The sequence below is a fragment of the Struthio camelus genome, chromosome 4 (genome assembly GCF_040807025.1).
Source record: "Struthio camelus isolate bStrCam1 chromosome 4, bStrCam1.hap1, whole genome shotgun sequence".
Lineage (NCBI taxonomy): Eukaryota > Metazoa > Chordata > Aves > Struthioniformes > Struthionidae > Struthio > Struthio camelus.
Window position 1 is genome coordinate 28,535,352 of NC_090945.1, and position 24,373 is coordinate 28,559,724.

The following is a 24,373-nucleotide window of genomic DNA, read 5'->3' on the forward strand; positions in this document are numbered from 1 at the left end:
CGTCCAGGAAGCTCTCGGCTTCCCTTGCTCTGTCCTTCAAGCAGCACTTGGGGCACCCCGCAACGCCCGGGGGACAGCCGGGTACCCCACGAGCCCGCCCCCGCTCGCAGGGACCTCACCTGGCTCTCCCCGACTGCCGAGGTCTGTGGCCATGTTTTCAGCCGAAAGCTTCCCCGCAGCTGTGACTTCCCGCTCCCGCGAAAGCCTGCAAAACCCCGGGGGATAGTCGGTTATTTCAGCCGTTGCACACCCCCCGCGCCATGCTGGGCTTCGCCTCACCAGCAACTAGGTAGGCTGAAAGCCGTTGGGAAGCCGGGGGGGGGGGGGGGGGGAAGAGACACGGCGGCGCCGGGAACTGAGAGGGGGAGGGAGAACTCGCTTCCCTCGCCTAGCAGCTCGCGTTTCTTTCAGGCAGCAAAGCTGGGGCTGCGGGGAGGGCAGCAATCACAGCCTCACTCGCCCTTCCTCCAGCCTGCCCCTTAGTGCACCGTTGCCGGCGAGGCAGCCCCTCCCGCGTCGCGGCCCCAGGCGGCGGCCGGCACCAACGGTTACCCCCTCCCCGCGCCCACCCCACCCAACGGCTGACCGACGCGGCGGTACCTGCCGGCGGGCGCCCACCTGCCCACCCCCCCGCCAGCCGGGGAAGCCCGCGCTGTTCCCTTAGCGACGGGCCCGGCGCGACACGGCGCAGCGATCACGTGGCAGAAGAGGAAAGCTGACAGTGGGGGGGGAGGCGCATTCTGAATTTAAATCCTTCGCCCCGCCCCCTGCCCGCCCACGTGAGGGCGCGAGCCTAGAAAGGCGGCGGGCGGGGCAGGGGGAGAGCGGTTGGCTGCGCACGCGCGTAGATGGTAGGCGGTTGTGGTGGTGGGGGGGGAGGGGCGGTAGAGGGGCTGTAGGCTCGCTGGGGAGGCAGGTGTTCTGGAGTGGGGGGGGGGGGCGTTGCCTTTTGAGGTCTAAGAAATCCGCGTTCAGCTTTAGGAAGCGTTTATGTTGAGCTGTGAAGTTTCCGTGCTAAACTTCTCTGCAGGAAGCGCTGCTCCTCCGCTTAGGGGCTGGAGAAGTTGGCGGGGGGAGGGATCTGTAACGTCTTCTGCGAACTCCTGTCTGCCTTTCATAACGTAATTCTAACTATAGCCGAAGCTCCGGCCTCTCATAGGGCTTCCAGCTTTTCCCCGTCCTGTTGGAGCAATTAAGAAAAACACCGGTGTGATTACTTCCTACTGGCTTCTGTCCTTGTTGCCGATGTAGATGGAGCTTAGGATGGAAGACCTCAAGCTCTGTGGCACTTGGAGAAGTGAGGTGTTTGCAGCTGCAAGCAGCAGTAGCATACTTGTTACTGTAAGATACAACACTGATGTAGCTGAGACCTAAGTGTGCAGGGCAGATGCTGTTTTATCTAGCTCAAGGCTGTGCAGTATTTGTACTTTCACATGGCTAAGAAAGTAGTTGCTAGAGAGCTTCTTCACTGGGAGTTTGCGTCTCTTTACAATATATTGATATTTGCCTGAGTGTGCTAGGTAAATACAATATTAGAAGATTATTGAGCTTCACTTGTTGCTGTTTTAAAAGACTTGTAGGCTATTGTTGCTCCTATTATTATAATTCAAAAGGATGCTGGTGATGACCTTCCCAAAGTCTATGTAGTGTAGTGTGTATTCTCATCAAGACTTGTGCAAAATTGGGAAATCTTAGCTCGCTACATGTTACGTAACCTATTTTAATGCTAGTCAGGTCTCTAACGAGAATTAATAAATGTTTTGTAGTCTTCCTTATTACTTTGTGGTTCTTGAAATTGCATGTTCTTGCATTCACAAGTGACCTTTGCTTGCAATAGGCTAGGTTTCCTGTCAAAATGGACCCTTTCATACACTGTAAGTTGTCTGCAGGAGTTGATGTTGTTCTAACTAACTAGTTAAGCTAACTACTTGATCTTACTAGTTTTTTAGCTAACTAGTTAATCTTTTTTAACTAACTAAAAGACATCCCTCTCTCATAGAGGTGCAAGCAGCAAACTGTTAAGTGTGTTGTGTCCCATCTTCTGTAACTTCACTCTAGATGCTATAGTTACGGTAGATAGTTTAGCAAGATATGTTATTCTGCTGCCTTTTTTTTTAAGCTGGCTATGTTATGACCCGTTTCCTGAGACAACCTTTGAATCTTGTGTGTGTTCCTTACTTCAGTCAAACTGTAGCCATCTACTTGGGATGTTCATAGTCTTATTAATGTAATTCTCGCCAGATTTTAAAATTCCCTCAGGCTATTTCTCTTAGAAGGCCGTATAACTTTAAAACTGTTGAAATCTGGCAGTATTCTCGTATTTTCAGCTAGGTGTTTCAGATTTGTCTTGACTAGTGAATGCAGAGAGTTAAATATGTTAGCACAACAAAGATAGAGTAAAAGCAAGGGAATGTTGACTTTGAGCTGCCTAATGATTATTTATTTTTTTATAGTGTAAAACAGGATCATGACACCTTATTTTATGTTCTGAGGTGCACGCATGCAGTCTTGTACCCTGAGCCTATTAGAGTAAGCTTGTATCCTTGTGCCTTGCTTCCCCTCACTGTAAGCGCACATAAAGTATATAGAGCTCATTTACAGTTAACAGGAATTTCTCCATTTGTTTCAACAAGGATTGGGAAAGATCTTGCTGTCCGTGGAAGCTTCGTACTCTTGCTGCTCAGTGTTCGAGGCTTACATTCTAGCTGTAGGATTTATGCATATACCTTTTGCACAACTTATGTCTATGCTTCCTGAAGATGAGTGTTTTCTAGATCAATTCATGATTAAATAGCCTATTGGATATGTGTAAGCCTCTGTTTGTGCTGTGACAGTATGATGATTTTGTTTTAGCATATTGCATGTTTGTTCGGTGGTGTACATTGTAATTATGATAGAATTGTCATTGTACTTGTTTAGAATGCTTTCTCTTAACTGTTTTTTCTATTGCATGAATCATTTAGCTTTGCCTGTTTGATTTAAGGTATTAATAAGACTGGACTGAGTTTGTGTGTATGTTTCTGCTAACTTAATGTAATATGGTTAGGACACTACTAGGTGTCACTTCTTTTACATCCTTAGGTCACTGAATGTTTTCTTTCAGCATGTATTATCTTGCTTCCAGAAACTGGCCACTTGATCTGGAATGAGCATTAATGACAGTGAGAAGTCTTTCACGGTTTCTAGGGCTGTCTCAGGTGTCTTGCATGTAACCCACCTGATGCTTGTCTAGTTCATCATGCTGACTTAAAGGCAGTTTAATTAGCTAATATCTGACTTTCTTTTTTCACAGAATGTTTCAAATTAAGATGACTTTGGTTACACAATGAATTGCTTCATATTTGCTTTAACCTTTGTCATGTTCCTTTGATCACTGCAGCATCTCCTTGTTCTTGAATATACCTACATGTCTGATCTCATACTGGTTACTTTACTAACTTGAATTCAAATAAAAAACGTTTGGTCCTTCTCAGTATGAACATCAGTTAGTGGGAACTGTCTAACAGGACTGTAGCAGAGGGTGGCAGACTTGAAGTGTAGTTGTAACAGTAAGGCTGACTGTATAGGGAGGTGAGATTTATGTGGTTACATTCTGTCAATTGTATTACAATTGCCACGTGTACTAGCTTAGTTTACGCTTAATGCCCTATGAGTCTCAATAAAACTGTTGTTTGGGTAGGGCGTGGATCATGGACCGAAACTAGGGTTCCCCGCTGAAGAAAAGATAATTAAACTTGGCCACTGCGATAGCCATCAGGATTATCGGCATATGTACTGCCACTTTCCTTCCTGTAGGACTGGCAGATATGTATGGGAACCAATCAAGAACTGCTGTTGTGGACATGGGAAGGAGCTCATAATACTGAGGAGGGGAGGCATAGGGGATGTGCGTTTGTTGGAAACAAAGACTACGCTAGTTCTTTTTGTTCATGGAATAGGTTGAGGCTATTGGTAAGGCTTGTACAGTTTTATTTCTTCGACGCAAAAGCTGTTGAATTGGAGTGTTCTGTTTGTACTGCTCTGGAACCAAGTGTGTTTAACAAGATGCGCTTGCAGTTTGACCTAAATTCTTGAGTTTGGTTGGTTGCAGTGACCACTAAGGAAAGCTTTAGCTAATCATTTTATCTTCCTGTGTCTGAGATTCATGGAAGGCTTTTGTCAACTATTTTTTCAAACTTCCCAATCATTTAATATGTTATATATCTTACAGTTTGTGAAGATATTTATTGCGATTATGCAGCTGGAATGCCTTAAGCTTGGCAGGACTTCCAAAAATGATTTGTAACCATGCAGGTATAAAAACTGCTGAAAAGCATGCAGTTGTGTGCTTATTTAGTCATTTTATACAACTTAATTACTTCAGCTCTTTCGTATGAAGTCCTAATTGTAAAAGTGAACCTTATAGTTAAAGGATTTACAATAAAGCACCTGACACTAAATTACATGGGTGTTAACAGCAATGTTTTGTTTTTTGCTGTGCTTTAAATCCTGGCATCAGTTGTTTAAACTTATCTTGTTTAAAATTATTCTATAGCAATAGATACAGCTGTACTTTATTGACAGAAATGACCCATGTGGTTTCTGCCCTTGATTTTTTTTTTTTGTAGCGTGTTTCTTAAGGTAGTGATGAGTCATGCAGAGTATTAGGACCAACTTGGACAATAAGATGCCCCTGTGGGGATGATTCACTGCCTAGGATTATAGAAGGATGGCTGTAGGTGGATTTAAGAGTAGTTCTACCTCTGGTCTTTCTTTGAGTCTGTCTTAATTGTTTGGCTGTTGTGGACCAGAACAGTACAGAGGATGGGGGCAAGTACGTGAAGTCAGGGTGTGGGTGGCTAGGACTCCATTTTTAGAAGCAGGCTATATTTGGATGCTGCCTGTGCTGACTGTGTCACAGTAGGGCTCCTGTCGAAGCCCTAGCTATAGACACTCTAGACTACAGACCCAATGTATGGAAGCCGCTTTTGTAGCGTAAAAGGCAGACACAACTGATCTGTGCTGTTAGGGGGGAGACAGGGTTTTGTTTGGCTATCCAAATGCTCAAGCTTTGAGTGGAGGATACAGATAACACTGCACAAGTCCTTGGCTCCTAACATTTTGCTTGTTCTACAGAGAAGTTCAACCAAAGAATAGTCAGTTTTAAAACAGTGACTCATGCCAGTAGATATCTTCCGTGACTCTAAATAGGACTGAGAACAAGTCTTTCTTTTGGGTCTGTCTTGTAGTTTGATGCTTAATAAAAGCTTATTTTTCAGCCTCTTGATTTGGCAAGGCCTCTTCCTAGCCAAGCGAACTGTGCAGTTGGTGCTGAAATGCAATCTTGAATCATCTTTGAAAGCTTTTCTCATTTATCTTGTGCAGAGTATTAAAATGGAATTTACAGTTCAACACACATGGGATGGTATACCTGTGAGCCACGAGCCAGTAATGGTCAGCCTGAAGTCAGGCAACGCAGGACTGCTAATGGAAGTTAGTGCTCCCTTCTTTAACGATCCTCCAGCACCACTTGGAGAGCCAGGGAAACCCTTTAGTGGACTGTGGGACTATGAGGGTAAGTGCAACTGTTCCACTGCAAGGATATCTGACTTGTGTAGACACTAATGTTCCTCTGTGGTTAATGCATCTAGTCTTAATTAAAATGAAATGAATTTGAATGAATAACTGTCATGGAACTTGAAGTGGTGAACATATGACATCTACTAATTCAATTCCAGATCTTTGACCACAATACCTATGCTTTTGAAGGTCAGAACTGAAAGGTAAAGTGAAAATTTCTTTTCTGCTATATCCTTAATGCTCTGGGAAAGAATTTACTTTCAATCACAGCCTTACCCTTAAGAAAGCTCCTTAAATAACCATAAACTTTATGCTGTATTAAACTCCCCCAAAGTGTATTTTTCTAGATGATTTGCTTTCACCACAAGCACAGCTAGGCAGAGGGGGAGCAATTGTTTTATAGTAGCATAATGATGCAAATGACTGCGAAAAGAAGCAAATATATTGCATTGATGTCACTTAATGGATACAAGGAGGTAGAGTACAGTGAACTAGGGCTGATTTCAAGAGTGGTAAGAATGACTCCTCCTGATCCTGTCAATAGTATGGTCTCTCAAACTTGGTTTCTGGATTATTGATATAACTTTTGGAAGAACAGAGGCTTAACGTCTTTGAATATTAAAATAATTGTGTGCCATGTATATTTAAATGCCTTTGGAATGAATAAACAGAAATGAAATCCTAAAGAGAGGTCCCGCTTTCTCTTTAAGAAGCAGAGAGCAATAGCTAAAACCATTGTCTATTTTGATCACTTGTTTTCCCAAAGTCTTTATGAGAGATAGGAGGATGTGTAACAAAAGGTGAAACTCGGAATGTTTCAAAATGTACGGAAGTGGAATGGGGAATATTCTTACAGTAGTGCTGTTGTGTTTCTCTTCTTTCCTGATGATACTTTCATTTTTAACTGTTGCTTTGAATAACGAAAGATTTTCATGCTTCCAGCAGTTCTCTAGTTCTTGACTACTGAAAAATTAAGGTCCTACCAGGACGTTATTAGGACCTTTTTGATGTTTAATATACAGAATAGGCTCATGGAAAATACAATCAAGATATAAATCATACCTTTCTATTGCTGCAACCAGTAATTTCATGGTTGTTGCCTTGAACGAATATTCGGAAATGTTCTGGTGTACCTTGACAGTGCACAAACTTAACCCTAACTAAAGCTTTCTGATAAAATGCCATTTCTGTGTGAATCACTATTGTAATTCTACCTAGTGTTCCTGAAAGGTGATTAAGTATTCACACCTGGCTTCCAGGTGTGCCTGGAATTCCCAGTCCAAAGTATGTCATCTGCAGTGAAAAGCCAGTTAAAACCTAAATGCTCTCATACTGTTTCTGAGAATCCGATGAGTTTTTTTTTCCATCGACAGTTGTCTTATAGCTTACTCTGAGTGTCTTTTCAGTTCTGTCTTGTCTCTTGTTTGGTGGCTTGTGGATTCCGAGCACCAGACTCCTGCAGTTAAGTACTTGACCTGGGATGTTTGCTGTGAGTATGACTGACTAGGATTACTCTGTTCTGCTCAGCTTCATTCACAGGAAGCAGACTAGGTGAAATGAATATGTGCTGGTGCTATTCTTACTCTATTGACAGCTAACATTAGTTATCAGAACTGTCATTTTTCTGCTGTATCAAAATGAGTGTCTCCAAAACTGGCGTAGGTAAAATAAAATTAGACCATGTCTTATGTCTCTTTAAGGTAGTAGTCATTAAGTGAAGGCTGCAAAAAACTGGATTATCATACAGTGCTTGAAACAGCTTGGAAGCTGTCAATCACATGTACACTGGTCAAACTCTGGAATAGCATGGGCAAGCCTCTTTATGAAAACAGAATATAATACTTTTAGTGGGGAATGGATATCTCGGGATGCTACAAAATAGGTAAGCAATATAAAGTACTGATGGCCCGTCTCTTTTTTTAAGTTGTAGAAGCATTTTTCTTGAGTGACAGAACCGAGCAGTATTTAGAAGTTGAACTTTGTCCGTAAGTACAGCACTCTTTGAAGAAGTCTTAAATGTTAGTTTGAATTTCCAGTATCAATTCTAATGCTTGCGAGATGTATGTATGAGGAATGACACGAGTGAATGCGGCTACAGAAGTTGCCTCAATGTAGGGAGCGTGCACGTATTTGTAGAAGAACAGTATGCATCAGTTGGGCATCAGTTTAAGAAAATCATGGCTCTGATTTTTTTTTTGACAGCCATGGGCAACACTTGTTGCTGCTTCTTTCTGGCAGAAGAAGAGTATGGAAGGTAAGTGATAAAGTATATAACATACGGGAAAAGTAATTGCTGTTAGATACCTGTTGCCTGGCTGGAAGATGACATTAGCTTTCTCTTGCTCCTTTAACAGGAAAAACTTCCTTTAGAATTTGAGGTGACCAGAATGGAAACCAAATGGGAGGGTAAAGCTGTTCTTCCTTGGAATTATTTTCCACCATGCACTAACAAGTTTAATGCATTTGCAATTCATGGCTCGGGAGCAGAGAGAAAATATGAAGCACTTCATCCTGTGCCTCAACATGAACTGCAAGAAGGACAGAAACCGGACTTGTAAGCATAAAACTAGCTCTTCTGTAGCAGAATTGCGCTACTTTTGGAGTACTTAAAAAGGAATTTAATATTGTTTTCTGATTGAGCGCCACTAGTGCTTGAGTTACATTGCCTAGCCCCAGATCCATTGGCACAGTACTTGACATTAGTTACAGCTATCTGCTACAGCTTTTTTTTTAGTGCCTGGTGTTTATACTGTCCCCTAGGTGCATAGCAAATGATGCATTCAGCACCAAAAGCATCTGTTTTATCGCCTTCCTCAGCTAAATCATAGACAGGTTGTTCCCCTTTTTTTCTTGCCTATGGCACCTTCTGAAATGCCATTTGGTGTTAATCTTGCCAGATGTATTTACAGTGAATCTCTTTGGTTTCTCCCCTACTGTTCTAAACAATCTCACCTCTAGAGATGACTCCATGTTATAGAAAAAATTTGAAAGTGCAGACTAAATTGGAAAATATAATGCCAATAGAAAGCTAGAGTGTCTTGATCTTTACACTGTGCTTTGGGCTTGTTTGTTTTCTTTGACTCTGAGGCTGAGATGAGTTGATACAAACCGCAGCTTCTGGGTATTTGTATAAGTGAACTGGCTCTAGGGGCCAATAGTTCTTACATAAACTTGCTACTCGACATACAAAGAGAGCAAAGTAAGGTAAATTGAGGTAAAGATTACTTTTTCCTTTATTCAGGAAATCCTTAGCTTCTGCAGTTGTTCATTTGAACAAATTCTAAGTTACTGTTAATTAAGTATATTCTCTCTATCTTTGTTCTTTGCGAAATACATACTTTTATCTTTGTGTAGTAAACTGTAGAATGCCTGTAATATTTTTCCAGGGAAGGATTCTTTGACTTTCAAAAAAAGTCACTTTTTCAGACATTAATTAGAGGCGCATTGATGTGAAGAAGTTACTCCTTATAACTTTTGTTTTCGGTTTGTCTTCACTCTTCAGAATTAACACTTCCCAGTAAGAGAGAGTTTCCTTTGCCTTTTTAAGTGAACTAGTTTAGTGTCAAATGTTTTATTTACAGTTGGCGATTGTTTGATGTAAACATAAATTAGAAATCAACATCAGTCTGTCTTCTATTGATCCTGTGTGGTAGCCCACAGGAGAAATTCTTAGCAAGAACTGATTCATAATGTTTAAGGAAACAGGACTTCTAGTCTATGGGGGAAAAAGATGGTGTTTATTAACTTCATTATCCTATCCTGCCTTTCTCCTTTCTGTAAGGAGGGGATCTCTTGGATATCATCTTTTGATTGCTCAAGAGTTGTAAATGACATCTACTCTAATACTGCACAGATAAGTCATAAAGTAGAGTACTTTTTTGCTTTTACTCTAATTGAAGTTTGTGGCAACATAGAAGTTGGGAGAGATAAAAAGATGAAAAGTTTGATAACTTCATTTTATACTGTGTGGTGCTTATTTATAGCTGAGGATTTTCCCTTGTGTTAATACAAGATTTGCAGAAGTGCTGTAGTGTTCTTTATTTACAAACTCAGGTTTTGGAAAGTGAGTACTTAGACTGTTGGTCCTGTCTTTCTTCAAGAAAACAAGAAAATAAAGACTAAGCAAGCCTGCTGAGGAGATTTCTTTTTTATTAAGACATATATTACAAAGACCATAACTATTTTTAATTTTTTTCTTCTCTCTCTATAGTCATCGCCTGGAATTTTTCAAACAGTTGAACCTGAAAGGACTAATGGGAGAAAACTGGAAGCAGCCTGAATCAGAGATATGGAAATCTGTCACTGATTAGCAAAACAGAATGAGAAATCCTATACTTTGACAGGATTAAGGTTGGATGAAGCTGTATGGAAATAACATCTTCATTTTAAGTAGAGTTTCAGTATGTATTTGTAAATATGTGATTAGCAAGGCTTTCCTTGATTCCCCCCCTGCGTGCCCCCCCCCCCCCAAAAAAAAAAAAAAAAAACCAAAAAAACCCATTAGTTGCTCTTACAGTCAACTGCAAAGCATCCGGACCAGTTGCTTCTAGATGTATGAAGTGTATAACTATATTTACTGTCATGTAGGTATGGAGCTTTTTCATCTGTCTGTCCAGTAGTGATGAATCTGCTGCTACCAATTAATGGGAAAACTATGCCAAAATTAGAGCTGTGTTTTCGTGAGAACTCTCAGCTTGACAAAGCAAATATCTGGCTTGGAACCTTTATCAGTTTCCTGTGGCTGCTATATTTCTGCTGCGTTCACTGCTAGTTGTTCCTTGGCTGTTGAAAATGCTTCCTGTTTGCCTAAATTATTTTTTATTGCAACTGGGACAATGTATGCCTCCTTCAGGAACAAAAGAGAACACAGATCCTCATACCTTTTTCTGGTCCAGGTCTCATGTTGCAAGATGTTCTGAAGGGATGACACTAACCAGCCCCTTTCCTCTACCTTAAGCTTTTTCTTGCACAGTGCTGAAGGGGGAAGTCAGTCTGGCTGTTAGCTTATTAGCAGACCTCTTTGCTTCAAAGTCATTGTAGAATTTTTAGTGATGTTTAGGTACAGAGGCTAGATTTCCAAGAAGTTTTATGCGCCCCAGGCAAAGTTTCTGGGAGAAGTAATGTTTAGTAAGACGTGATATAATTGTGTGCCTAAAACAATGTTTGTTCCAAGGCTTTTCTCATGTCATTCTAAATATTCAGGTCAGATATGAGAAACTTGAAACTAACAAACTTTATTTGCTTGCTCCCAGACCCTGGAAACACTCAAATGAATTGTCGGTGCCTACATTTCTACGTATTGGCATGCATATTTTAGCAGTATTGCATACTGTTAGACACTCACGGAATGGTAATAGCTAATGACTATACTCCCATGGGATTTACAATGAGATTTTCCCTTCCTGTCTTGGCCTTGTGTCTAGCAGAGTAGATGTTCTTTAGTCATGACTGCTGATTGCGTCCTGTATAAGGTAACTTAGGAAATGGGAAGCTTACCCGATAACCAGATTCTTCATATGAGAAGTGGGTAACCTAAAACCAAACTTTTGTTTAATTCAGTGTGGGGGTTCAGACCAAGATATGGTCATGCCTCTTTATTAGAAAGAGGACTTCCTGCACTCTGAAATGTCATCATAGAGCTATTTTGTAAGAAGTGGACACTTTCTTTGGCTGTATGACAAAGATTGTTTTGGGATTCTGAGAGAATATGACTGAGTTGCAATGCGGGGGGGTATCTTTCAGAAAGATTTCTCCTTGAGATGTAGTGTTGGGTCTTGTCTGTTTGTGTAACATTTCCTACTGAAAAACTTGAAACTTCCTGGAAAGGGCCTCTGGAGTTCATGTAGACATCCTGCTGAAAGCAGGGCTGTCTCCGAAGCTAGATTAGTTTGCTCCAGGCCTTGTCAAGATGAGTAATGAATATCTCCAAAGAGATTCAAATGCTCTGTGTAGCCCGTTCCGATGTGTATCCATTTGATCCATCCAGTTTGATGTGCAAACTTTTCTTATCAAATAGCAATTTCCCATGCTGCAGCTTTTTCATTGCCTCCTGTCCTTTTTCTGTACACCTTCAAAAAGTTTGACTCTTCTCTGTAACTACTCATCATTAGCTCTCCCTTGGGTGCTTTAAGTGTTATCTGTCTTGGTTTGCTTTTTGTGAATCGCATTAAGTACCTTGTGGTCAGATATTTAGAGACAGCTTAAAAGAGTAAATTGGGCTGTAAATCGGAGGTAGCCATATTCCCAAGCCACTCTTTCATTTAGCTCATCAATGGTTTTAAAAATCCTGTATGTAGCTTTATATATCAAAATGCAATAAGATTGCATTTTGTGTGTGCAAGTGCTGTTGAAAGGATCATCTCTTTCGAGCATTCATGCATGAGTAGCCATAATCTGACAGTCATGCTTTTCTGTGCTATTTTTAAAACTAACTCTGCCTGTAAATTCTGCTTGGGGGAGTGGGGCTGGAATATCCTAACTGTATAAAGGATATCTCAATGTAACAACTATCTCCGAGATAGAATGCTACTTCAGAATTCTTGTTTGGTTTAACTTGCTTCTTCCTACTTTCAGTTTTATAGGATTACACTTTCTAACCTAGGATACTAGTTTCTCAGACAAATTTTGGCACATTGCTGTGTACTTAATCATCCAGTTCTTTCTACCCTCTTAATTAGACACTATAGATTCCTTGCTATAAAGTGCCATCTGTTGAAAATTATGAGTACTGTACATGCAATTGTTTGGCTTTTCTACCTCTAATCAGTGTGTGGTTTTCTGAAGAGTGACATCATAGTCTAAGATATACTGAATAATCCAATAAATGTTGATTTTAAAAAGCTGTGACTTCTGACATCTCAAAGCTGTTTTTGAAACTTTAGTCAAAAGATATTTGACTACACTTCTAGACTTCACTTTAAATACATTTGACTGTCAAAGTGAGTGCACCTGGGTTGGGAGCACAACTCTACTGTTGCTCTACAGATAGAGACTTCAGTTTTTAGAAGTTCTGATAAAACATTTTAGGACTGTGTAAGCAAGCTACCTTTACATAGACATGTACAATATTACACTAGATTTAAGGGGGTTAATGAAGGTCTGTGTTATCTATTAATTTACTGTGTATTTTTCTTTGTGTAAGAGACCTTCATTCTTAATAGAATGTGTTTTTAAAAAAAAAAAAAAACTTTTGAGATGACCCTATTAAGCATCTTCTCTTTTATTCTTTGAGGCTATTAGCTGTAGGATTGATTTCCATCATGCTGTATTGGGAGAAGTGAAGCACACCTGTTTGCTAGCACTGGTTAAGTCTTTTTCTTCCTCCCTTTTCCATAAGTATCCCAAAACATACTTGCAATAAGAAACATCTCTAGATTTCAGGTGAAAGCTTGTTCCATGCTTTTGTTATAGAGCGTGAGCGTGCAAGCTCCTTGTTTGCTCTAAGACTCCATTGCTTCAGTTCTGAAAACCTCAAATATCCAGTGCAAGTCTAGAAAATAACTTAGCATAAATGACCCTGCCTGTAATCTGTTCAAAGCTTTTCTTTTATAGCAGCTTTTCTGTTTCTTTGAAACTGCAAAGTTCCCTTCAGGTTTTTTGAAGGTGTTTTTTAATGATTCAGTTTCCTGGGAATTACCAGATCTCTTCTCACTGAGTGTTTTTTCATTTCTAAGACCCATCTGTGCTGGGTTTTATTTTTTTTCCATGTTGTAGTTTTTTTTCTTGTATGTTTGTATTTCTGGTAAGTTAACTCATTCAGGAGCAGAGTACTAGTTTAATAGTTTTGGTAATCAAGTAAGTTGCAGAATGACAGCACAACTGTCCTATGTGCCCATGCTCTGAAAGGGCGACTTCTGGTATGAAAAACGTAGTCCGGTTTCATAGGCCTTTTTAGAACAAACGTTCTTTTCAGCTTCATTGGGTATTCTTATATGGGTGAAAAAGGGAATGGCTTCTCTGGGATAGTCTTCAAGTCATTTTGTGTTAATATAAGGTTTACAAGTTGTAGAGTCAAAAGGGGCTAAGGCTTTCTGTTTGAAAAGTTTCTGTTGGTCTTTATTTATATCTAATTAGGCTATTTGAAAGACTAAACAATGCCGTTTGGACAACCAATTGGACAGACTATCATAGGCTTTATTTTAGTGCCTAGACTAGATTGTTGTGTAGTAATGTGGTAGTTTTTATTTATTTTTATTTAAAGTGATGAAGTGATTTGAGCTCTGTCAAGAAGCTTTTTTTTCATGGCCCTACCTATTTGGCATGGATTAGGGATATGAAAGAAACTAAACCTCCTCACCTTATTAGACACCTGAGTAGAAAAGGCTCTAAAGTCTCCTTTTGAACTCCTGTTGTTACACAATTAGCAAGAGCTTACCAACTGTCATATGCATGTTCACCTTCAAAGTAACTGCAGTGCAGACTGCAGCAGGAGTTTGTGTCAGTGTCCTCAGGTATTCCCTGTAGCTTCCTTACAGAGTTAGCACCCCAGAGGCCAGGGAAATCCTGTGGTTCAGGGCTACTTAGCCATACTGAGTGATTTGGTTCTAGATGAGTAGGTCAGTGCCTGATGGTATTTTTCAGTGAAAACCCATCAAGTGACCCTAGATGGGGAAGCTCTGACAGCTGTTACTGCCAGTGCTTGGGAATCTGTGAAGCAGGGAGCGGAAGGAGCTTATGAAGAGCCTTTCGAGTAGGGATGGAGAAGCAACCCGTGGGATTGCTGAGGGACTGGGGGTGGGGTAATTCTCTTGCAACTCTGACTAATTATGCTTCTTGGAAAGAAAAGTAGAATGATTAGATAGATGGTTATATCTGGGTTGTCTTACTTTGACAGACTCTTACCTAAGGCAGCTTGTTTTTCTTTATTTGCATATTCTTTTGAAGCATCACCTTTTAAATTGGCATGTGTGTATTACAAAGCATTATTATTAGTAATTATAGTAAATGATTAGTTTGTATTGGCTTGAAAATAACGCCTAAGTAAATTCTAATCTGCCTAAAACATCTCTAGGTCTGATTCTACTTGCAAACAATATTACACTGATAATAACCCGTGTGACTTCAGTGGAATTATACTTTTGCATTGCTCAGAGTGCAGGACTTGACCAACCTGTATTTCTAAGCTTAATACTTAGCTAGGGAGCCTAACTAATACTAAGTTAGGGAGCCAGTGTTTGATCTATTGGAACATTTTCTTGGGCATATTGTTGCTAGTGTTTGTTTATAGCTAGTACCACTAAATGAATAACACTGTACTGCACGCTTTATGCCTTTATCACTATGATTAAGGGAATTGTTCAAAACGAAGTGAATTGCTGCCTGTAACATCAGTATAGAGCACTGCTCTAACAATTCAGTTATTAGAACATTGACAAAGATGATAGATGTTAGTTATAACTAGCAAGAAACAGCAGAAATCAGAAGTTGTTTGGCTATGTTAACCTAAGCATAGAGTGTAAAAGTAGAAAATTGATACATATCTGGAACAAACAGTGTCTGTCAGGATTTCCATTTTTACTGCAGGGTATATTGCTGAGCCTGTTCGTCACATCAGGCCTGTCAGGTCCTGGATACTTTTCTGTTATTCTCAATTATAGTTCAGAAAAAGGTTGCTTTAGTTCTTAGAGATACAAAATTACTATACTCTTAAGTTTCCCATAGTTTGTTTACTTTTAAAAATCTATGTTAAAGGTGAATAACAGATACTAGAAATAACAAACTTCAATTCCCTGTTCCTGACCATTCAGCGGAAGCTCCTGCACAGGAGAGAAGGGACAGTTTCCACAAGCTGGAACGTCAGGGTTAGCTGATGAGGACATAGCATCAGATGACTCTTACCTCTAAAAATGCACTTGTTTAATCTGTTTTCTAATACATTATATTTTGTCATGACAATGTTGAGCCTGAAGAGAAAGACTAGTGGAAAGCACTAGTCTTATTTGGGATTACAGTTGAGATAATAGTTATATTTCTAGTTCTTACATAGCATTCTAAGTGTCCTGGTTCTCTTCCACTGTGGTGAGATAATTCAGCAGAAACTTTGAATTGGTTTTTATGTTCTACTCCAATAAACCCTCTGTCTGTAGGGCCGCACCTGTCTGTCTTAAATTGTTTGTGCTATTGTGGCATTTGAGTTGCTTTAATGAAGTGCTAAGCAGTATGGCAGTTTCTTAAATTTTTTTCAGATCTTCTTAGCAGACACTTGAGCAATTGAGTCTGACTGCAAAGTTGGATAGTGACAGTGTATTACTTGGGAAATGGTTAGACTCTGAATAATGTGTAAAATAATACTAGGCTCAATGAACGGAAAATATACTTGTAGACAGAGCCTTGCCTTGTTTCGACAACTTTAAGTGGCTTTCTAACTTCTTGTGACAGTATGTTTATCGTTTAGGCACTTAACATTAAACATTAAATTCAGAATTTCTACATTACTCAGCCCTCCTTGTTATGTGAATGGCTCTCTAAAGAGTTGGGATTTGGAAACATCTCATGACAGTGTTCCCAGAGATCTTGTTTTTAATGCTTCTTGCCACTAGGTGGAAGAAGAAGGTTATGAAACTATGCCTTTGTGCTACCAGCCCAGTTATCCTTAACCAGATCTACTCCTTATCTCCTTTTAGAAGAAGATATTTCTGTCTTACTGATGATGGCTTATTTTGAGTTCCTGACCTTTGAGATTTTACCAAAAACATTATATATACACCCACACCCACATCTTGCATTGTGGTTACAATTCTAATGTAATGTTTTTTATAATTGTGGGACAGTTACCATAAGATACAATCGGAGGAGGTGACTGTCGGTAATATATAACATAGTATTGTGATGCGCAAATGATTTGAATATTCGTTTGTTTTTCCCAAATGTTTTGAATGGTCTCTTGCAAACCTTCCAAAGAGGCTATAAATGCTTAATTATGAAGAATAAATGTTTTCTTAAATACAAACTGATTTGTAAGAAATGAATTTCACTCCTGAAAGCGTGACGCTCCAGAGGTGCAAATACTTGATTGAAGATTGAGAGGAATATGAAAAAAAATCTGAAAACAGTAGCCTCGGATGGATGGAAGGAATTCTTCTTTAAAGAAAACTTGCTCTTTTTTCATTTCTGTATTAAAGAAGTCTCTCATCTCAGATGCAAAGAGGGAGACGCATAGGCTTTGGGGACCGGTAGGCAGTAAAATCTAACGCTGCAGTGAAACCGCAAAGGTTTTGATGCAAAAACTCTGAGTGGGAATAAAGTTTTGCTGATATTCTTCCATGTTTTTAATTTCCTTTAATAGGATATCTTTATGGCAGGTCAGATGTCATCTTGCGCGCTCTAACTTTAGGCTTGATCACATGTTGTATTTGCTGTGGCTGGCATAGCTACTGTACTATTTGTTCTAGTTAACTCCATATGCTAAGACTAATTCTGTTGAAGTCAATGTGATTTTTTTCCTCTAATAGTGACAATTAATTTTTTAATGGAAAAACTTTATTCTACACATTTAAAAATTACGCACACCCACACATACCCATACTCACCATTCTCTCATACAAATAGTTCCAGTGATCAATGCAACTGTTAACAAAATACAGCATGTCTCAATATATACTCCCTAACCAGCTAGGGAAACCAAGTTGACTAAACAAGATGAACTGAGCTAACACAGGCTCTGAAAGTTCCATATTTGGCCAAATTAGGATTTTGGCCAAATGATAAAGATCATCTTTTTCATCAAATGATATCTTTATTATCAAATGATAAAGATTCTCATTTGGCGAGATGATAAAAAGATCATCTTGTGAGCCTGGCATAGGCACGCTGGAATAACGCAACCCTGGGGAATTTAGTGTAACTTAAATAACTTTGCAAGGCTACCTCAGGTAAGTTGAAGGCCTCTTCACCTCCCTTTAGCGCTTCATGACTGAAAGAGCATGGATGATTTAGAGTTACTGTTGCTGCTCTTCCCCTGGCTGAGGTGCATTTCATGCCTCTAAAAGGCACTGCACAGAAGGTTACACTTGTATTTTAAATTCCAGCTGTGTAAAATACTTTCAAAACATGCACAGCGCAGTGCCTAATTTACTGCACATATTTAGGTTTAAAATTATTCTTTCAATCTGTCAAATCCGTCTCCAAAGTGGACTTCATTGCATTTAATTACAGTGCATTTACAATAATGCTACTGAAGAAGTTTGATAGTTAACCCACATTTCTTTTACTGACAATTCCCTTGTTTTCTTTCGGATAGTGCTTTAGCTTGCTACTGTGTCCCTGAATGGTGCTTAAGCAGAAGTACTGGGAAGTGATTTAAGTCTGATAGAACCCTTATTTACGCTGGCTGTACAAACAGCTATGCACGTGCTCGTGCAAGTAGTCCCGGTGAGATCAGTGCAACTATTAATGTAAGAAATTGTATTGTAGTTAGGTGCTTTCCATTTGCTTGTTTATCTGTTGAAATCAGGCTATCAATATTATCAAGAGAGTTCTGTTCTAGATGCTAAGCCTATACTAACACACTGCTTGGCATTGCTTATTTTCTTTTCTCTGGCTTCCCTGACCTGAAGGTTCAGTGGGAGGGTTTTATGTAATGGCCCAGGAGGCCCAGTTTGTATCTGTACTAGCTATGAACATATCAAAAGATGTGTTTATAGCTTTTAGTTTCAGAAATAATGTCAGAGTACCACCAAGTACATAAATACCACTTGTTGTGCAGTATATTTGCAAATACAGATATATTATCATGGCAAAAGAACTAATTAAATTTTGTTCAAATAGCATTGAAACAAAATGCAAATTACTGTACCTTCATTGCTGTTTTAAAACAAAGTTAGCTAGCCTAATTTAATACAATGCCTTTCTTGGAATATGCAGTATAGTCTTAAAGAAAAGGCAGCAAAGAAATTTTCATATGTAATTTTTAAGATACAGAACTGCCCTCTGCACAGCAGACTTTTAGCCAGTTTAATCTTGTCTTTCATTTCATGAGTTCCTTCTTGAACTCAGTCACCACAGGCAGCAAAGTTTATATCTTGATGTCAGTAGTAGCTGTTATAAAATTATCAATCCCCTTAATTCTAGGCAATGTAATTGGTTCCTTTTCTTACTGCTGAGTTTGCTTCCATCAGCAAATTAAACACTGTAGAAACTAGCACTTTCTCAATGCTTTATAGCTTACATAAACCGTGGCATTTACATTTAATTGTGTCTGGCACTTTAAATAATTAGTTCTTGTTTTTAAGTTTCTTATTACTTTTCTAAATGTTAACAGGTTGGTTTGGTTTCTTATGTCAGGTATCTACTTCACACTTCTTTTTTTAATATCAGCAAAATCCCTTAGCTGTTTGAGGAATATATTTCATTGCGTTGGGGAAAAATGTTGGTGTTGTACCTTCTTAAGACCTCATTCTAAAAGTCGTAAGAATTTGAGACTTGGTGAGAGGTCGTATCGTCATCTGGAGGAGACGATCAGGAGGATTACAACAATTTTGTAGTCTCTGAAACTGAACTTTTAAACTCACTCTGACCATCCTCAGTTTTCCGCCACTTGACAGGTGAATTCTCTGAAGATTCTGGTGCTGGGAATATACCAGTGGCCAGTGGAATTGCCCAGTTTTAAGTTATTCTATGTGGAATGGTCATCCTCCTTTCCAGAGACAGGGAGGCAGGGAATATGATGAAGAATGGTTTTTTTTTGCCAATTACCCCGTGCAAGGGTTGAGGCTCCTGTCCTCCACTCTCCCCTTGCAGCAGTGAGCTTCTGGGACTGTAGCTGGAAAGGAAAAAAAACAGGGCCCATGAGGGGAAAATTCAGGGTAAAGTAAGTTCAAGAAATGGAGCTGTGTATGCTTGTGTGTCTGGTTCCTCAGTGTCAAAAAGGGTTTATTAGAACAGGCAAAGATTCAGAGAGGTCTGAGAATAGTTTGGGGATGGGACAGCTTCTTTATGAGCAGCTAGTGCTTAGGCTAGGACTCTCTTCAGTCTGGAAAAGAGACAGTTTGAGGAAGTGATGTAGGGCTACAAATTACTGTTCAGAGTTTGGATGGATGTAAGTTGTATGAAGAGGTTGGAGGGGGTTGACTTGTTCTAATACAAGGAGGATGGACCACTAAATGGAGCTCGTGAGTACCATGCTTGGAAGAGAGGAGGATGTTGCTTTACACAAGAGATGGTATTGCTAAAAGGATATTGTGTGTTTGAGAAGTTTCTATGGGTTCAGTGAGACTGGAAGAGTACTTGGAAGAAAGACAAAGTGGAAGTTAGTAAATGTACAAAATCAGAAATCACCCTGAACTGAAAATAGCTGGAGGTTGGGAGAGTAGTAGGAAGAAAAGAAGGCGTATGCCTACCCTGTTCTTCCTTAGGCATCTCTTTATGGATAAAGACTACTGCTCTGGATGAATTTTGTTTTGAATACTGTAGCTGTTCCTATATCTGGAAGCCCTAGCTCAATGAATTGCTTTGGACTTTCCTGCAGTTGCTGCTTGTTACTCAGAAATTACAATAGAACCGTGCACTGGAACTGAAGGGCAAAACAACTCTTTGCTGGCGTTCTTGTGCTGAATCAAGGTAATGAGATCTGGAAGAAGAAACCTGCATGCTAGTATTCAGGAAGTTGGAAAGCTCAGTCTTGGCTATTGTGGGATGAGAATGAAGCATGGAATGAAGAGGACAATGGGATGTGGAGCTGCAACGGAAAACTAATACTGGGAAAAGGGTACAGAGGTAAAAGCAACTGCACAATCAGTCAAAACATGGCCGGGGAGACATGGTTGAAAAACAAAGGAGGGGCAGGGGAGAGTAGACTCAGCCTGGGAAGAAGTCTAGGACAGTCAAGGGAAAGCGCTTGGATGGAAAAGGAGATAAGAAATGCAGACAGGGCCAGGAGAAGAACAAAGAGAAAGCATCAGTAGTTTCTTAGAGGACGTTCTCTTTAGATCCGGGAATATAACCATGTTCTACTGCTGTTAGAGCCGCATAAAGACCAAGAGCAGGCTATATCTTTTACGGTCTGGTAGACCATGAAGAGGATAAATAGCCTCTTGTTACTATTGCTTTTAACCTGTACTGGAGACTTTAACTGGATAAAGTTAATATGGTTATAGAAGTGGAATATGAGGCAGGGGGGAGGATTACATCTAAGGAATGATGTGAAAGGATTTGAATTCTTTCTCCTTGTATGTATGATGACAGTTTTAAAAACTCTGTATGATGATATAATTAATACCACCTGTCATGTTCAATTGCAAGATGAAAGGTATTTACTTTGAATATTCAATATTACAGCTTTATTGTTTGTCAGCTAACAAATTATTTACTGCACATAAACTATACTGTGATATAAATTCTTATTGTTATAAGAGTTTTCCGAGATGCTCATCACTGTCCTCCCTGTGGTAGCTGGTATCTTTGCAAGCATTGCTTAATTCATCTTATGAAGTTGAGAAAATCTTGTGGCGTTATTACTTTATAGATCATGAAAATATGCTTCTAAATTAGTGTCAGTAGTGTTCACTAAGTTTATGTCCACTTAAACGTGTATAGTTTGGTGTTTTGGTTAATACATTCTGTACTTACCCTTTAGTTACTTAACGCTGCTGTTACTGAGGATGATCTCCATAGTATAGAGGCTCAGCTCTTCTGCTTTTTGGACATCAAATGTTTCAGATTAGAGACTGCAGATTCATTAGTAGTCAGTTGTGAAAAGTGGGGTTTAAAGGACTACCACATCAGAATTCTGTGTCAGAGGAAGAAATACAATTCTGTTTACCAAGATATTATTCAGCTTACTGAGCTGTGATTTCCTCCCTGGCCCTGCCTGTTAGAAAAACCTTACCCCTCCCGCCCCCAACCATTACTATGGTTTAAGGTATTTGCGAATGTGAGGCATTTGCTTCCTCCTTTGAAGAAAGATTTTTTTTTTTTTAGTACAGAAATTTCTTTAGGACATGAGTCCATTTCTGCATGGTGCATCTCTGTTTTCAGGACTTAGGATTTAGCTCTTGAGCTTGGAACAGAATATCTGAGCTAATGAGAAATGGAAAAGTACTTTTTCCTGCACCTGTTCAGTTTTAATAGGGGAGTAAATCGACTGCTTTCCATCTCAGTCTATGGAAATGTTGGGTGTGGCTCTCCAGATTGATTAGCAGGTTTAGTAAATTATATGGGGGGGACAAAATCAGTCTGTGTGTGCTACTATCACAGTGCAAAGACTTTTTCAGCCTCATGAGTCTACAGTGTCTGAAGTGTTTAGAATCATTACAGCATTGGTTAAAGATGCATAGCTTAATTTTTAAGGTGAGGGCTGTCCCACAAGTTACATCACAGGCACTGACTATATTCCCCCAATTTTATATTCACTGCAGTGTAGCATCCTGAATTCCCCTCCTAAGCTATACCTTTATGCCTTACGCTACATGATTCTTAATTGTGTTCTGAAATATCTGTATAATCTTCAACAATGTTAATCTGCTGCAATTCATTTTTTGCTGATGAGCAAGACCAGAATGGCCTCCTTAGAGTGCCACTCGGTCCAAAGATCTGTGCAACAACTTTCCTGCTCTGCTTAGCTTGTGCATCAAAGTTTACAGCTCAAAACATTAGCCATGACAGCTTTTAAAAATTTGATTTTATTTAGAAGAATTATTTGCTATATTTTTAAAGTTAATAAAACCTATTCTGTGTTTTCCTTAGGTTCGTGGAAAGCTGTTTTTTAAAAAAAAGTGCTAATTGAACAATGTAATGGTTCTTGTAAACTGAACAAGAACTGGATTCATAAGGACTGGATTGCTTAAAACTAAATTCCAAGGATTATACAAGATAAGACTTCTGGGTTTTGTAAGGCTAAATCATGGGAGACACCTAGCATTGCTTTCATTTTTTTTGGCAGTTGTGTTTTTTTCTAACTTTTCTTAGCTGTAATGTTCCTTAAAACATATCACAAATAGCAGTAATTGTGGATGGCTGTGTGTTCTAAGCATCTAATTAAAGCATACTCATTGCAAGCTGTTTTGTGAAACCTAGTTTCCTACGGATTTTTGTTTTATGCTCCCTGAGCCTTTCTGTCTGATTTAGCAGTCACTCAAGAATCTTGAGTCTTGTTAGAGCAATGACAGTTAAGGAGCTTGTAATTGCTGTCAGACTTTGAATGAGCTGAGTATCATAGTCATCTGTTTCTCACAAATAGAGACAGCAGGAATATATTGAGGGTTTTCTGGTAAAAGATTAATTGCTTCGTTGCTCACAAACGTATTGTCAGGTTTCAGCAAAGTCTGTGAGCTTGTGTCTTATGTCTCAGGAAGCTTTTCACATTTGCTTGAACTCCATTAACACTGGTATTAAAAATTATTTTTGGATCTAACATATAAAAGTTGGCAGAATCTGAAGTGATGTGTGGGTCTGAAAGGTACGCTGGAAGAGCTGTGTTCTAAGAAATCAACTGATGCCACCTGTTACCCAGTCTTCTGATGATTAATAATTATGATATATGCCAGGCTGTAAGATGCAATAAGTAGGATCATACAGCACAGGAGTGCCCATTAGAATCAAGCAGTCTTAAGTGCAAGCAAGAGTTTGAAAATGTTTAGTACTAGAAAAACCTCTATGGCAGATGGTCAAGTTATAATTTCAAATGTCCATTTCAGTTTTATTAAATCAATCCTGTTGTTCCCAGAAAACTCTGTTGGAATTGCTTTACTATAATGATTTGCATATTGATAGGATTTAAAGTATGTAAGCACCTGTAGCCTGAATCATACAATTTGGCCCTAATTCTGAGTTTTGTTGAGCAGCATATGTGGGCTTATGATTAGCAGCAAGTCCAATCTAATATTCTAGGAATTGGGGGTACTTGCTTTCTTAGAGGGTCAGAGCCTGTGACAATGTCAGAGCCAAGTTATTTAAAAAAAATATGTATGCAAATTGTATATCCCAATCTTTGCTGTGAACTGTGAATCCATCATGTAATGGGAACCTCTTACTAGGTGCCACAAACCTGTTTCTAAGTTTCTTATGCTTTTCTTTTTTCCCCATGTTTCCTGTGCCTCTATGTGCTGATACCACATACTAGGCAGAAGATGGTGTATGCGTAGAGCTTTGCACGTGCTCATGGGGCTGATGGGTGTATCTGGGCTGATATGCTGGGTGCCTGCATCAACTGATGGGTTAGCAGTTGTTTATTAAATAAAACACAAATGATTGAAAACTCTGTCCCTCCTTAGTTCAGAAGGACAATAACTTGGGTTTCCTTCTACCAATGCACTGTTTTTTTTTTCTCCGCAAATCTTTCAGAAGCTGAATTATTGTCAATGGATTCTTCTGTTCCCCCAAGCTTAGATGAGATTGACCAGTGGATTCAAAAGTTATTACAGCAGGATAGGTGGACAAGTACTGCAACCACGTGAGCTTTATTTCCTTGGAAAACCAGACCAGTTACTCATGTAACTGCCAAAAGATAGAGCCACCACAAAACTGTCAGGGTTACAATGTGTTTACTAGTTTTGTCAATAGGCATTTGTGTAAATTATCACCATATCACTGTCAAATAAGTAAAATTATCTTTCTGTAACATGTTATGCTGATTGTGAGGTGGTTGGTTGCTGAAACTTCACTTGACTTAAAATTTGTGTATATAATTTTAAGTTGTGTACAGTATGATGAGCAATTAAAATGAATCTAAACATCTGGTCCTTAACTTTTTTGCTCCATCAGAAGTTAATTACTAGATAGGGAACCAAATTTAAGTGATGAAGTTTTGATATATGCTCTGTGTATATGTGCATAACCTAAATTTCAATACCGTTTTAATTTGAACTTGTAACAGTTGCGG

General features: G+C 39.4%; 2 protein-coding genes across 11 annotated transcripts in view; one reads left to right on the plus strand and one right to left on the minus strand.

Moving 5' to 3' along the window:
• Positions 1–648, minus strand: part of SCLT1 (sodium channel and clathrin linker 1) — a 54,271-nt gene extending 53,623 nt beyond the window's left edge. For 6 of the 7 annotated variants that reach the window (XR_011140932.1, XR_011140930.1, XR_011140933.1 and 3 more), the window contains exons 1-2: positions 601–648; positions 120–205 (exon numbers count right to left, since the gene is read on the minus strand). Coding sequence is in view for 1 of the 7 variants with exons in the window: in XM_068942066.1 (XP_068798167.1) it covers positions 120–153 (34 nt within the window). In the remaining 6 variants the exon portion in view is untranslated. Of the gene's footprint in view, positions 1–119; positions 206–600 lie in introns of those variants that run through there. The other variant, XM_009689320.2, reaches the window with a different exon arrangement.
• On the plus strand, positions 139–24,235 carry C4H4orf33 (chromosome 4 C4orf33 homolog). 4 transcript variants are annotated; one of them, XM_068942069.1, is made up of 7 exons: positions 760–851; positions 5,365–5,554; positions 7,484–7,544; positions 7,762–7,813; positions 7,914–8,113; positions 9,770–9,909; positions 22,240–24,235. In XM_068942069.1, the coding sequence occupies exons 1-6, from the start codon at positions 849–851 to the stop codon at positions 9,867–9,869; spliced, it is 606 nt and encodes a 201-aa protein (XP_068798170.1). In that variant the 5' UTR covers positions 760–848; the 3' UTR covers positions 9,870–9,909; positions 22,240–24,235. The 4 variants fall into 4 exon arrangements, with proteins under 4 accessions (XP_009687616.1, XP_068798169.1, XP_068798170.1 ...); XM_009689321.2 differs by lacking the exons at positions 760–851; positions 22,240–24,235 and adding an exon at positions 139–289 and having other exon boundaries at positions 9,770–12,398; XM_068942068.1 differs by lacking the exon at positions 22,240–24,235 and having other exon boundaries at positions 663–851; positions 9,770–12,398.
• Positions 24,236–24,373: the final 138 nt, after the last annotated feature.

Coding starts and splice junctions, on each gene's coding strand:
- C4H4orf33 (XM_068942067.1), top strand. CDS start 1,252: ATGGAGCTTAGGATGGAAGACCTCAAGCTCTGTGGCACTTGGAGAAGT. Junction 5,555..7,483: donor TGGACTGTGGGACTATGAGG/GTAAGTGCAACT, acceptor TCTTTTTTTAAG/TTGTAGAAGCATTTTTCTTG. Junction 7,545..7,761: donor TTAGAAGTTGAACTTTGTCC/GTAAGTACAGCA, acceptor TTTTTTTGACAG/CCATGGGCAACACTTGTTGC.